General features: G+C 49.5%; 1 protein-coding gene across 1 annotated transcript in view; it reads left to right on the top strand.

Moving 5' to 3' along the window:
• Window positions 1-11,162, top strand: part of LOC119389577 (monocarboxylate transporter 5) — a 42,061-nt gene extending 30,899 nt beyond the window's left edge. Inside the window, exons 4-5 of the mRNA XM_037656904.2 lie at window positions 434-1,450; window positions 10,371-11,162. Of these exons, the coding sequence (XP_037512832.1) occupies window positions 434-1,450; window positions 10,371-10,594 (1,241 nt within the window). The 3' untranslated portion in view covers window positions 10,595-11,162. The remainder of the gene's footprint in view (window positions 1-433; window positions 1,451-10,370) is intronic.
• Window positions 11,163-15,512: the final 4,350 nt, after the last annotated feature.

Genomic DNA, 15,512 nt, shown 5'->3' with positions numbered 1-15,512 from the left:
CTATACACACCGCGATTTTTATTATTGAACCCCTCGTGTGATCGGATAACTGCTGACGCATTAATAACAGTGTACGAGTCTCATTGCGCGTATCAATGACACAGCAGCTCTCACTGCCAGAGATTCACGATTTGTACGAGGCTGTATCATATTGTTTTCAGTTATGGGATTATAAGTGCCAAAACCGTCATATGATAATGGTGCTCACTGTAATGAGGCACTAAGGAAAAAAATTTGTTCGCCTGAGGTAAATTAACATGCAGCTGAATCTGAGTGCGCGCGGCCTTTTTGCACATCGCTATTCGTCGAAACGCGGCCGCAGTGGCTGGGAATCGAAAGCGCATCCTCGCGCTTAGCAGCGTTACGCCACGGCCGCTAAGCCTTCACGACGGCTGAGCATTCATTTGCATTTGTTTGCTTCTGTTGTTGACAGGTGGAGCAACCTCAGGCATCTTCGTGGTCGCCAACGTGCTGCCGTCGCTGTACTTCAAGAAGTGGCGCGCCACGGCCACCAGCATCGTGTGGTCCTCGCAGTGCTACAACGTCTACTTCATCCCGCAGCTGGCGAACTTCTTCCGCGTCGCCTACGGCACGCCCGAGCTGTTCCTGCTCATAGGTGCCCTCTGCCTCAACGCCCTGCCTGCGTGCATCGTCATCAAGACCCCGCCGTGGGCCCTGAAGGCCCGGGAAGGTTCTCCAGTTCGCCGGGGCGTTGCCTCTTCAGAAGGCAACGTGGGCCTGAAGAAGGCCGAGGCTTACGGCGTCGCCAAGCGTAAGGTCCACGACGCGTCCGGCGCCGCGGAAACCGAGGAGATGCTCGACCCCAAGGCACCCGACGGATCCTCGGCAGTGAGGATTGTCTGCTCTCGCAACGAGGACCTAGCAGATGACAGGGTCATCGGGTCGAGCTGTGACGGTTTCGCCGTACGCGACATGCCTCGGGGTCTCAAGGGAGTTCGCGACAAGACCATGTTGCTGTGGAAGAACACGGGGAAGGCCCTGCTGAGCTGGAAGTTTTATGTGGACGGCCTGTCCTACGCCCTGGAGGTGTACACCATGTCCACCTACTTCATGGTGTACGCGGACATGGCCGTCGATAAGGGACTGAGCGTCGAGAGCGCCGTCTACCTGCTGCACGCCTACTCGACCGCTGACCTGGCGTTTCGCGTGCTCAGCGGCTGGTTCGTGGACCGCAAGTACATGCCCATCGAGTGTTCTAAACTGGCCGGTTTCGTGTTCAGTGTCGCCGGTGCGCAGGCTATCAGGACTTCGACGACCCTTGTGCCGCTGATATTTTCCTCGCTGCTGTTCGGTTGCGGCACCGGCATCAACATAGGCATCATCGCGCCCCTGCTGCAGCACGACTTCAAGAGGGAGTCGCTCGCCATGATGTTCGGGGGAGTCATGTTCATCACGGGACTCATAATTTTAACGAGGCCGCCCGTCGTCGGTAAGAAGGTTTATACCTCCGTCGTTGCTCGGCACTTTCTCGTCTTTACAAATAGTGCGGTTTTATATGTGTGTCCCTCCATGGCGACCCATTTTTTTTTCGTTGTTATCATCTAGCCCTTAAATGTGTTCACGTATGCTTGCAATGGCAGATAAGGCAGTTTGTGCTACGTAGTTGCCCGAACGGATCGACCGTAGTTCGAGTACTTCATGAGGTGAACTTGGTGGTTTCGGAGCGTGGTCGCAGGCCACAACATGCGCGTTACCGCTACCGGCTGGTATTATACAGCGATAAACCCGACGCACAGCGTCACTCACGCATTCCGAGTGCGAAAAGCGGAGTGAAGAATGGCAGCGTGGAATCAAGCATTCATTATACAGGAAGTTTTATGAAGAATAACGCAGCTGATGCCGCCGAGTGTCTTTTTTTAAAATCAACTGAGTTTAGAATAAATCACCTACGTGGAGGATGTTGTGTGACGTGGGAAGCTGCAATCTACTCGAAATGAACGCAAAGCTGCATCCTACGACACAATTTTCTTAGTTAAAAAAATAATTAGCACAGCTTGCGCTACGTCGCGCAAGGCTGGATCACAGCAGGGCTGGTGGGCACAGAGTTTCCTACAATACTTACTAGAGGGAACTCTGGCGCTAGAGTCTATGGGAGCTGCAACGCATGGCGCTTCAGCCACCATGGGAATGACGGGTAGTACATGGATTTGTCTAAACTTTGTTCTTTCGGCTCCGTTTGGCTCCGCGTCGCCTGCATCCGCTTTGTAGCAAAACGAAGTTCAGCAAAAGTCAGCAGTTCCACTTCACCACTTTATCCTTTTTAGGCTCGCGAATTCAAATCTGGTCACGAAGTTCGCGACGATCCATTCTTTTATCCGAAAGAAAACCAAAACACAGCAATAAACAAAGCCGCAAGTGCGTTCGAAGCCCGCAAGTACGAAGACTAGGCAAATCTGTGTACTACCCATCATTCCCATGGTGGCTGAACGATCGCAGCGCCAGAATCCCCTCTTGTTAATTTTAGGAAACTCAATGCTGGTGGGCACCTAGCTGGTCCTGGCTTGGCTAGGCTTTGACCCTCTCTCTTTCCCATCACTTAATTGCTATACTGTACATGGCCATGCTTGCTCTCACCAACAATTGTTTTTTGCCAAGACTTTCTCTCTCTCTCTGTACTCGTTCTCTCGGCCATCAGAGTTATTGCATCCCACGCCGGACAAATGGGCGCACGTGTTCTGGGAGCGAAGTAGAAGACGACAATGAAGAAGAGAGCGCATGCCGGTTAATCATGATGACGACAATGTTCTATCTACGACACACGGTCAACCTCAAGCATACAAGCTCTGCTATAAACATTTGTCGTGATTAAATGTTCCAGGGAATGAACTCGCTCGCGTTCTGCGACCTACGATCCTCCTAGCAAACTTCCGCGATATACTATCGACCCCATCTGCGCGAACGTAATGTTTTTTTTTTCCGTATTCGTTTACGTATCCAACCGGAAATAACAACTATAGCATTGATGTTTAACCGGTACTCCCGCTCCACCGCGGGAGTACATGATCTACGCATGTCTTTTTGCTTAAACATTCAAGCTAACCAGTTAAGCTAACTTGGCGGTCGATGATTAGCATCGCTGAAGTAGCAGCACCGGTGCATGCTGCGGACGTAGAAGTGTTTTGTAAGGTTTCGTGGCTGTGGAATGAATTCCGTATAGCTGCGAATGCATCTATCCTGTGCAGAATAGCAAGCTATAGCATACTAGCTCAGGCCGGCCTCTTTGCCTTCCTCTAATGAACGCTTGCTCTGAGCAACAGAAAAGCAGGGGTGTGCAAATAGTGATGTTTAAGACCAAATTCAATCGAATAGAACAGTTTTTAAACAGTTCTCGAATAGCGAACAGCCGTTTTAACAGTTAATACAAAATGACGTTCGCATCCCAGCAATCAAGTTTTAGCACTGAAACCTCAAGTGGACCATTACGCAAAAAAAATAAGCTGAATATTCGCATTCACATAACTTTTAAGAGAGTGCGAATGATCGTTGTACAGACTGTAATGTTTGGCTCGCCATGCGACAAGTACATCTAGCCGCACTTTGCATGCTCTCGTGTCTTATGCGTCTGCGTTACCACGGGGACAAAATTTATGGTACTTTTGCACCAACCTTATGTTCAACTGGGTGCAATTGATATTTCTCAATATTCGTAGAATATCGAAGAATATTCAAGAATATTTTCATCTGCTAATTGCGGCTACTCGATGCGAAGACATAATAGATTAGGACTCATTTGACATTCGAAATTTGCGGAAATTCGACCACCACCACGGAGATCTTATGCCTATGTGCAGATGTACTTGTTTTTCATACCTTGACTTATGCACAAGACTTCGGGATTAACGTGCTATGTTATTGTATAGTGTGCTTACACATCATGGCGTTATAATGGTGTCGTATTCCGTGACATTTTTATTTCTATCTCTTTTCGTACGTTTTGTTTCGTTTGCTAAGCGACGAGGCGTAACCGGCGCCGCCCGAAAGGCGTCATCCTCTTTTATTCACCATTTCAATAAAAGGAAAAAAAAAAAAAGAGAAGAGAGCGAATGCATCAAGAAGGAAGGTTCCTGAGCTGGAGTCTGTCTATCAAGCACTTTGCAGGGACAGTAGCCGTTGAAACGATGGTTTAATCTTGATATACAGCACGAGTGTTATTAGCATATAGAGAAAGAAAAGGCAGCCTATAGCACTATAATGAACCGTTATCGCGACTGCTTCTCCCGATCCGCGACACCGTATGCCTCGCGGCACAAAATTTTTCGCCGGAAACCTGTCGTCGGCTGGCAGCAGAGCCAACACCTCCTAGAGGCAGAGCTCGTTGCAAAAGTTGGCTCAGGAGTACGCGCGTGTGCAGAATGTAAAGTTGTTGCTATATAAGGAAGAGGCGTGCTGCGGGTAACATCGCTTAGGTATATGCTGCGATACCTTTTTAGCCTGTAATGCCCAGTCTACCATACATGCTACGTGTAGTTTGGTATGTAGCAATTTATATCTGTTAGCAGGGAACTTAATGCATAGACGAGTAATAGCACATGGCCTCCGAGATTAGCCGGCGGCGCGCCGTTGCTACGGCCGTTCCATTCGCACGCAGAGCGCGTAATCGGAGAAAGCGGGTTAACGACTCCCGCCGCCGCACCGCGGCGCGCGCTCCCCATGGCCCGCTTCCCCCAACCATGGCCTCCGAGATTAGCCGGCGGTGCGCCGAGGCCATGCCCCGACGAAGGCACGCGCGGAGGGCGAAAGCTCGGCAATCGCAGCCGCTGTGCGACGCGTTATAGAAGATTGCAACCCACATATGCGCCGACTAAAGGAAAAAATGTCGCTTACTGGTGCTATTGCCTCTTCAATTCTGACGCATACTTAGGACTGCGGGGAGAGGCACATCGCCACAAGACCGTTCGCTGATGCCATACGTTACGTTTTGCTACGCGCTGGTAATTTTCTCTCGGGGACGGTTTGTAGCAAAAACCACACACACGGAATAGACACGAGCGGTGATCGGTCGCCTCGCGTGTTGTACTGTGAGGCGACCGGTGAGTGAGGGACATGAGGCGACTTTAATACAGTGTTCTGGGTAGAGCTGTGCATAACAGCGTGCAATGCATAAGGTTTTTGACATTATGTATGGAATTGAGGTGAATGTAGTAACCTCTTTAGTGTACGTGCTGGACAAGCAATAAAGGTGTTTGATGCACCAAAGCCACAGCCTGGATGGGGGAGGGGGTGGGGGGCAGACGAAATCACTCGAGGATACAAGACACTTTATTTACAAACACAAGAGCCAGAGCTTTGATTTTCAGCACATACAAAAACAAACACAACTGAAACGATGAGGCGATGAGAAGCCGGAGCACTTGCACGATCGCGTTCAGTTGGCGTTCGTTGGGCATGCTACCGACCTCGCGTCGTGGAACGCGAAGGGGAACGCTACGCGCGTCTTGTCTTCTCTCTAGCGTGGCTGTTAATTCTCACAGGGCGGGCGGGGAACGCGGTCGACAGGCGTGCGAGAGGGCGCAGCGTAAGAGAGGAGAGAGAGGGGGAGGGGACGCGCATGCGCTGGCGCTCATCGCGGATGTGCAGGAGAGAATTTCGGCATGTCTAGCCCGCGTTTCAGAGGAAGGGTGGAGAGGGGTAGGGGAGAGGGGAAGTGGGGGAGGGAGGGAGAGGAGGGGAGAGGAAAGGGGACAGGGGGAAGGTGACAGGGTGAGCAGAGAGGGAAAGGGGAGATGGTGAGTCGAGAGGAGGCGTGTGGGTATGCGCATGCGCAGTGAGGGTGGTCACGCCGCACACCACCAGCACCACCACCACCACCACCGGATTGAACTCCGCTATAAGATGCTTCGCATCTAAAATGCATACCTACGTGTTTTCATATTTCGCGACAACTCGGAAAACGCCGTTCGGCAAGCTTGCATTTAACCTAGATGAAATATTCCGCGGTAGCAGCCTCTGTTGCCCAAATCGGCTTTTAAACGGCCACTAAAGTTGCATGCAAAAGCAAGGAGTAACTTTTTATTAACGTACCTGAACTTCTTTGTAGCTGCAGCAAGGCGTAGATGCACGTTTACTGCGTGCTACGTGCCAACACGGTTGATGTTGTGACTGAAATCGCACGCTGTGCCAAGCAGACGAGCCAAACGAGCGCCGCACGAGCCTTGGGGAAACATCGCCATCTCGCGGCGCCCTTCAGGAGGCGACAAAATTACGCTTCTCCGCTGGGCAACGCGCCGAATGGGACGGCCGTAGCAACGGCGCGCTGCCGGCTAATCTCGGAGGCCATGAATAGCAGCTGTTAGTTGTTACGAGATGCACCAGGGCCTCGTGGGTAGCATGACACGAGGGCCAAAGGACCGGGCTGGGAATGTCCAGGCAGTGGCAAGGCAAAAGGTAGCCAACGAAAAAATTGGCCGCGTATCTGCGTGCTTCGCTGCAAATGTCGTCTAAAGACGATAGAAGAGGCGCTGCGTGAGATAGGACGCCATCTGGCAATACGTCGGGAAACATGAGTGCTGTGTTGCGGGCTGGTAGTCCCGGCGCAGCGGCAGGCGAAGACCGGCGGTGACCAACGCGACCGGTGGGGACGCCGGCCAGCCCGAACACGCTGTTTGGCGCGATGCGCCGAAGGAGAAGAAACGTCCGCACTCAACGAGTACTCTCCACAAACTCTCTTATTTATACGTCGCCTGGGTAAAACAGGAATGCCAGAGCGGCGCCCCCTGTCATTCGTACAATGCAATACTGAACCGAAACCGAAACACAACATGAGCTTGTGCAGGGGGCACGGAGGAAGACAAGTTTCAGCGCAGTCGCATTTTCAGCGCACCTTAAGAAACTAGGGTTGTAACATGGTAGGGCGAGTAGGGCCAGAAGGACCGTCACGACGAAGACCTGCCTCCTCAGTCGTATTCGCCTGGAACGTTGGTGTGGCTTCGCGTTCCCTCCTCCGCTCCTGGCCTTTCCACAAAGCTACTGCCTAAGTACGAAGGCCCCTACCGCGTCCTACGTCAAGCATCCCCAGTTAACTATATTATTGAGCCTGTTCAATCATCTGCGGACCGCCGTCGTCGCGGCCGCGAGACTGTTCACGTCGATAGACTGAAGCTGCATTATGACCCACCAGTTGTACCTGTTCCTTAGGTCGCCAGGATGGCTCCTTTTCGGCGGGGGAGTGATTTCTAACATGGTAGGGCGCAGACAAGAACGCCTGCGAAAGAAGAAGACGAAGACGGTTGTTGTTGGCGCTCGCGCTTGCTCGGCTTGGACCGCTGATCGCTTCAGCTGTGGCAATCTTTTAATAAACGCGTTACTGTCTCAACGTTAAACGCATACCATCAAGGTCTTTAAAATTGCGTATCTGTGTATTTTCTATTAAAGGAACACACCACCTAATATTTACCTTATGATGTTACGCCTCAGATATGCGTAATATTTACTTTTTGATCGACAACGTTCACAAGTATGAACAGCCGTAGCAGTTCAAGATGGGTGGGCGGTAAGCAAGTGGTTCAACTTTGGCCGGTTGGCTGAATCGGGTGACGTGCCGACAAACAGAAAGACAGACAGACAGAAAGACAGACCAAAATTTCTGCGTTTAAGTTCCCCAAGAAAGACTATCGTCTTTAAAAAAGACGTTTAATACATCACGAGGACAAAGCACACACAACACATGTGGAAGAAGAAGCTCCCGACGCTCGATGCGCCGGCCTTCTATAAGCCCTCAGACGCTACGAGGAGGAGGGCGCAGCTCCGCTGTTCGGACGCGTCCGGCGTCTCCGAGGAACGCGTCCAGTGTCTCTGAGAGGGACGCCAGCAAGGAAGAGAGCACTGCACAGGGGTCGCGCGTTCTGCACGTTAATGCAGCTCCGTTATGAGGCACCTGCCCAGGTAGTCGTGCTCGGGGTCCAGCCTGTGGGAGCCTTTACAGTGGTGGGTCGTAGCGCGATCATAACATAGTACACTGCAGCGAGTTTTCGGTTTTTCATATGTGATGGTTCAGTAAAGTAATTACTGATTAATTAATATACTAATTAGGCTCTAACTCAAACAATATATACGATCGTTTTACTGGACACATGTATTCTCCGTGACGAGAGATGGAGGAGAATAAACTATTCTACTTTTTTTCGTGATGTGTAACTGTGTTCGAGCATTACAGAGTTACAACAGTTCAGTTGACTTTATTCAGCTAACCTCCGTGGTGCATAGGTTGTGTATTGGCCATAAAACTATTTCACTTAGCGCAAGAGAACAAAAAACGGAGGGAAAAGGAGCGAAGTGAGTGCTCTATGCGAAGCATGAGGACGCAGGTTCGATTGCTGACCCTGGCGGCCGCGTTTCGAGGGAGAAATGCAAAAACGTCCGTGTACTCAGGTCTGTAGCCAGGAGGGGGGCCCAGGCCCCCCCCCCCCCACCCGAAATTTTGATGACAGATGGTGTTTTATCGAAAATAAATCATGAAAATAGGCGTATTTCTCAAACAGTCAAGGCTTTCAGCAAGCGGGCCTCCCCGAAAAAATTTCCTGGCTACGGGCCTGCGTGTACTTATATTTAGATCTATAGTCCCCGCAGAAAAAGATTAGCACAAGTGACCGCTCCGGTCACAGTCACTCGTGCTAATCTTTTTCTGCGGGGACCATACGTTGCGAAATTTCAGGGCGTGACGCCAGCTCGCAGACAAAAAGTGCGCCACACTCGCCGTCATTGCTACGAGCGGCGGTGACTAACACTCCCACTTTTGCATGCACATGATGATGAAAACATTCCTTTATTAAAATTTAAAGAAAACGGGGAGGGTCCCTATTCCAGGACTCCTATGGCAACCTCTGCGATAGCCCGGGCCCGCTGGACGAGCGCCCGACAGACCTCGGGGGCGCCTTCGCGAAGGATGCCTTCCCACTGCTCTGGGGTACGGGTGGACCGAAGGATTGGTGGGAGGGGAGGGAAGTAGGCAGCGGTGCACTCTACGGTGACGTGAAATGTTGTGGGGATGGCGCCACATCCTGGACAGGCGTTGGTATAGCGAGTTGGATATAATTTGTGCAGGAAGTGCAGATTTGGAAATGTTCGGGTCTGCAGTCGGCGAAGTGCGACAGCCTCCTCTCGTGTGAAGGGCGCTGGTGGTGGTTGGTATCGCTGTCGTTGGCGTATGTAATGCTGTGTGACCTCGTGATAAGTGAGAAGTGGGAAACCTAGCTCTGTGTTGGCCGCCTCACTGCGCGGGGCTGCTCGGAGGATGAGTTCTCGAGCGGCCGCATGAGCGCGTTCATTACCCGGCAGTGAGGCATGACCAGGAGTCCAGAGCAGGTGTATTGTGTGGCTGATGTCTGATGCAACTTTGGATGTACGTAAAAGAATAGAATATGAGGTTTCGGGAATGCCGCGACCTGTTAGGAAAGCCCGACATGCCGCTTGCGAATCGATGATTATGTAGTATGTTTCCGCGGGGAGGCTCAAGGTGTGTTGGATGGCCAGGGTAACTGCCAGAATCTCGCCCGAGTCGGTGGCTGAGCATGGTGAGGAGATCGAGGCAGCACTTACAATCTCATGAGTGCCGCTAACCACCACGGCCGTGTGTACGTTTGCCATGCAAGCCGCATCCGTGTAATAGACCCTATCCTCCTCAACCTCGCTGAGAGTGCGGTTTAGGTATCTCACTCGTGCCCGCCGACGACCGGTGTTGCGATCAGGGTGCATGTTGCGTGGTAGGGGATGCACGCGAAGTACTCGAGCTATTTGGAGTGGCACGGAAGTCCCCTGTGTTTCCGGAGGTGCAGGGGGCACTGGGTGACCCAGGTGGGTTAGTAGCTGTCTACCCGTTGGAGTGAGAAGGAGGCGTTGGCGCTGACTAATCCACTGGGCCTCGAGCACTTCATCGAGGGTATTGTGCACTCCTAGTGACAAAAGGCGCTGCGTAGAAGTATAAATACCAGACAAAGTGGACGAGAGGGCGACCGCCGCCGTAGCTCAATTGGTAGAGCACCGGGCGCGTTATCCGAAGGTTGCAGGTTCGGTCCCTGACAGCGGCAAGTTGTCTGTTCGTCCACTTTACTTTCTTCGCATTTATGTCTTAATTACTACAGAACAGTTAAAACAGTACAATTAACGTCCCCTATGCCTTCCTTGGCTTCATTATCTGTTGGTTTTCATTAAGGTTGCATCAAACAGAAAACGAGCCCTTAATATTATCTTCTTTTGTTCAGGATAGATAGATAGATAGATAGATAGATAGATAGATAGATAGATAGATAGATAGATAGATAGATAGATAGATAGATAGATAGATAGATAGATAGATATGTGAAAAACAAGAAATATATGCTGCAATATGGTTAACTGCGTACTTTCTGTTGCAGGCTACTTCCGCGACACCATCGGAGACTACGACGGCCTGTTCCACACGCTCACCATCGCCAACGCCTTCTTTGCCGTCATATGGTTGGTGCGCGCGTTATGGGCAAGGAGGCAGTCCGCCAAGGAGGCGGCGGCCCAGAAGGCTGCGCCGACTTCTCAACAGGTGGCGCACCTCTCGGACAACACCACTGTTCCCCTCACGGCCACAAGTGAAGCTGCCTGCTGATGATCGCGTGTTTTTCTGAGAGAATGACCCTCGGTCGACCGTGGGTGGTGATCGCTGGAGTGGTCGGTGCGTCGTTATGAAATCAGTAGTGAGGAGTGATAACTTCGATAGCCGCTGTTGATTATTGCGGCTAGTGAAGACCATCGCGCATGTCTTTCCCTGACGACCGGCTCTCCGAGTGATTCAGTCTGGGTAGTTGCCGAGACAGCTGTGAATCACATTTACGGTGTTCATAGTTAGCGGGGGGTACCGATACCCGCGATACCCGCAGACATCCGATAAGCTGAACTATACTGATTTAAGTGTTCCGGTAGTGTTCACGCGAGTGATCGCGCGAAACCTGTAGTGTTCGCGCCAGTGTCTGGATCACAAGTTATTGGCGAAGTTACGCATCGCCTGGACAATACGTTTTGTTTGCTCCGTTGATGTCCCGACCGGTGATGTGTGACTGTGAATAACGAACCAGAAGACCTGCAATGCCGTCGGTAGTAGGCCTGGAAAACATACTGCACCGGTGTCCGACTGCGTCGAAGTGTCGCCGACGCCGCCACTCATTAGTAAAATTAAACGTTATGCCACGACGAAGATTATGAAAACGTCTTAGAAATGCTGTATATATATATATATATATATATATATATATATATATATATATATATATATATATATATATATATATATATATATATATATATATATATATATATATATTAGAACATTAGAGTGGATAAAAATAAGTATATGTTCCCTCTGTTTCGGAACCACGCCGGTTCCTTCTTCAGGAGGAGCTCCGACGGATATGGCGAAGTGCAGCTTTGAAAACGTACTTAATCCTATTTAAAACGTAGCTATTCGAAAATCATAATTAGTACCCAACCAGACAGGCGATTCTGTCTTGGCAGCAGCGCATTCGCTTTGTATCTGTCTCCGACTTTTGCGCCACAAACTTGACACGCGGAAGAAATAAAAGGAATGATGTATAGCGGGCCAGAAATATTTGATGTTTCCGAATGCGACGCAGAATGATACGTTATGTTTCATTCGTTATGCACGTTATTGATTAGTTAGGTAATTCAATTTCACTTATTAACTGGGCGTTGTCAAGGAAAAAATATTTACTGTTATGCGCGAGGCTACAACTAACAAAACGCCGTTGGTGGCATACTCGTATCTCGTTGCACTCCTTAAAAATTAGGTCTGCCCGAGTCACCTGGGACGCACGGTAGACATATATGTGTATTTCAAGTTACGTAAACAGAAAGAATAAAGTTGAATTCAAATAGAACTGAATTGCAAGGAACGTTGAAATTGAGAATCATATTACACCGCCTAACGTGCGGGCGCCATATGTAATCCTCAGCCATAACTCGATTACATCGCAATAGCAGTAGTGATTGAAAGGGGGATGTGATTCTCATTTCTGCAGCCCGTAAAGGGGCATGGCGCAGCGTGTTTTCATATCATGAAGTGCGCAGCAGCTGAACTTCGGGTCGCCGTCACCTGCGGGGGAGTCACGGGACCTGAACAGACACGTCACGTGTGACGTCAATGCTAGAGCGGCACTTGGCTGTCGACGCTGGCTCTGCCAGTATATTGATAACAATAGTAATTGTTAATAATAATAATAATATCTCGGGTTTAACGTCCCAAAACCAAACGTCCCAAAAGTAATTGTTGGCACATCCCAAAACCACGATGTGATTATGAGGGACACCGTAGTGGAGGGAACCGGAAATTTATACCACCTGGGGTTCTCGAACATGCACCTGAATCTAAGTACATGGGCCTCAGGCGTTTTCTCCTCCATCGAACATGCGACAGCCGTGGCCTTGGGGTCAGCAGTCGAGCACCATAACCACTCGCCGTCCACCATTGCGGGTTGCAGTATATTGATGCTGGCAAAATAGTGAGAACCGCCAAGCGGCATGGCGTTGGTTGGTTACTGCCCCCCCCCCCCCCCACCTCAGTGACACTGACAAGATAGCGCATAGGCGGAGAGTTTTCATTTTCCCGGAGGGGGCGGCGGACCGACGTGCTTTTCCACATTTCTCTCTCACTCTCCCCATATATATATATATATATAGTATATATATTATATATATATATATATATATCTATATATATATATATATATATATATAATATATATATATATATATCACACATATAATATATATATATCTATATATATATATATATATATATATATATATATAAAGAGAGAGAGAGGGTGGAGGGGGTCACTACTTCGAAATCAAATACTTTAATATAAATAAACACCACGATATCATACGAAGTTCTGTAGTGGGAGACTTCGGATTTATTTTTCAATTTACACAAAGACGCCGATCCACCTCGTATGCTTGGCTCAAAGCGAAAAAGGCCGCATACGCTACTACTCGCTGACTGCATTGCATCAAATCGAATTCCCACAATCAGTGGGATCTGCCGAATTTTTTTAGTGACATGCAGGGGCGTAGCCAAGGGGGGGGGGGGGGGTTGGGTTCAAACTCCCCCCCCCCCCCCCCGAGATTTTTTAATTTTGCTTGCGTATATATACACGCACACATGCAAGCGCACGCACGAACATACATGAAGCATGCTTGACCACCCCCCAGAGAAAAATGTCTGGCTACGCCCCTGGTGATATGCTTTACTTTGTTAAAACATGCACCAGACAGGAGAGAGTAGGCTAATGGTGGCACGGGAAGCTTTAATTATGCCAGTGAAATCAATCTAAGATGGCCAGAAATAATTCTCAGAAGGTAGAAAATGCTATTTGCTAGCAGTACACCTTGTGCGAAGCTGAGGTTACGAATTTTTCCGCCAAAGGTTGTTTTCTGGACGAGTATTTGAGTTGCTCTTCGGTCGCCAAACTGGTAGTAAAACCCTTTTCTGATAAATATAAAATGCGTACCATCTTTTCTCAGCACTTTTATAGGCAGGCATGTCGAAGGGTACCCATTTGTAGACAACCAAGAAAATACACTTCTTTTACTTTTTTTGACTGTGTCGGGGTTGCTTTGTATTCTCAGTAACAGTTTTGTGTTCTGAAAACCAGTCGATAAGCGGTTTAAGTCTTTTTAACTTGTCATAGCTTAAGTGGTCGCTTCAGTCGTTCACCAAGACAACGTATTCTGCACATACAAATTCGTTTTATGTGAATTTTCCCACGGAATTTTTTACTTGTCACTGACCCATGATCCGAATTATAAAAGCCTGAAATGAAAACGAAGCGGTCATAAACAGCCCGCTGTGAAACAGCTGCCAGACATGACGCCCAACACTCCGTTGTCAGTGGACCGGGACCTGACCCAAGCTCTTAAAAAATATCCTGGGCCGGCGTCAGGGGGGGCTCTGCCCTCCATGAAGATGTCCGGGGGGGGGGGGGGGCGAGCCCCACAGCCCCCCCCGTACTCTCCGCCTATGCGATAGCGATACTTACGCAACGCCAGGCAGAACATCGCCTTTCATTCAAATTATGTGGTGATGGTATGACGTTCATTCGTGACGTTTCTGCTCATCTGACGGCGACCACGAGTAAAGCCAAAGCCCACCGCCATTGGCTCATTTGAGCATCGTGGGCGGCATAGCTGCCGCGGGATTCCGCGAAGTGCCCGCGCGCTCACTTGCGATGACACTGAAAGTAAGTCGCGCGCGTTCGAAGAAGAAGAACAGGAAGAAAAGAAAAGAGAAAGAGTAGAAGGTCATGACGCGCTGACGAACGGACGTGCCCCCTTGTCACCCCTTTTTTCACTTTCTGTTTCTATGGTAGTCAAGACCGGAGAATATCGATGTATAGTTTTTGTCGATAAAAAGGTGACTTGCGAGTTTGATGAACATATGAAGGCAAGATGTTTACAGCCTTCGTTTACACCCTCTGACATTTATGAATATATCAAACCGCCATTTGAACGGAACAATTCGTAAGCGCCTGTTCCAGAAAACGTCGATCTCCACGCTCAGCGGCTTTATTGGGAAATTTTCTAGCGCTCGTGCCGAAGCTCGAGAACGAAAAGGTGTCCACGATACACATTTATGAAAAGTTTTAAAAGGCCTGTCCTATAATAAGCACAGTTAACAATCAACGTCACTTTTCTTTTCTGCGAAACAGACGCGCGTTCCTCGACAGGGTTTCTGTTGGAAAGACAATGAACAGCGAAGAATCTAGAGTCTAGCGAATCGCACGACTTGCCAAAGTAAAACCACGTGACACATGCATTCTCTCCGTGTATTTCTTAGCCTGGCTAGACACTTGCGTGTATTAAGGCGAAAGTCTCAAGTGCCTTATCAAACGCGAAAATTGACCGTCGGCGTCCCGCGTCGGTACCGTCAACACGAGTGACGAAAAAAATTATCATCACGTGATGACATCACCACATACCGTCATCATGACGTCAGGGAACGGCGAAATTTGGACGTCATCATGACTTCACATAAAGTGACGTCACATGATGACATCATCATATGCTATCGGCAGTTGGCCAAAGGTAGGCCGATCACCGATGCCATGCAAAACCAGGCGAGGTGAAGAAGGCTTCTAAGGCATCTGATCCTGGAGGCAGTGGAAAACAAGATTTGATGCGGAAAGCTTTCGGAGGGGTGCGGGGGAGGATCAACATATCGACTGAGAAGAAAACAGAAAGAAGAAGCAGATGGCTGTTGCCTTCGAGTGAACCGTGGTGAGCCTAAATAGGCTGAGGAGGTGAAGTGAGACTGCTGAACTTTTGCCGAACTTCGTCTTGGAGACAAAGCGGCTGCAGGCCACACGGAGCCGAAAGAACGGAGCTTAGGCACATCCACGTACTACCCATCATTCCCATGCTGGCTGAAGCGCCATGCGTTGCAGCTCCCATAGACAATAGTGCTAGATTTCTCTCCAGTGTACTATTATGAAACTCGATGCATCCCTTTAGCG

This window comes from Rhipicephalus sanguineus, chromosome 4 (genome assembly GCF_013339695.2).
Source record: "Rhipicephalus sanguineus isolate Rsan-2018 chromosome 4, BIME_Rsan_1.4, whole genome shotgun sequence".
In the NCBI taxonomy this organism is placed as follows: Eukaryota; Metazoa; Arthropoda; class Arachnida; order Ixodida; family Ixodidae; genus Rhipicephalus; species Rhipicephalus sanguineus.
The sequence above is the reverse complement of the archived record's forward strand: the minus strand, read 5'-3'. Positions and strand labels throughout refer to the sequence as shown.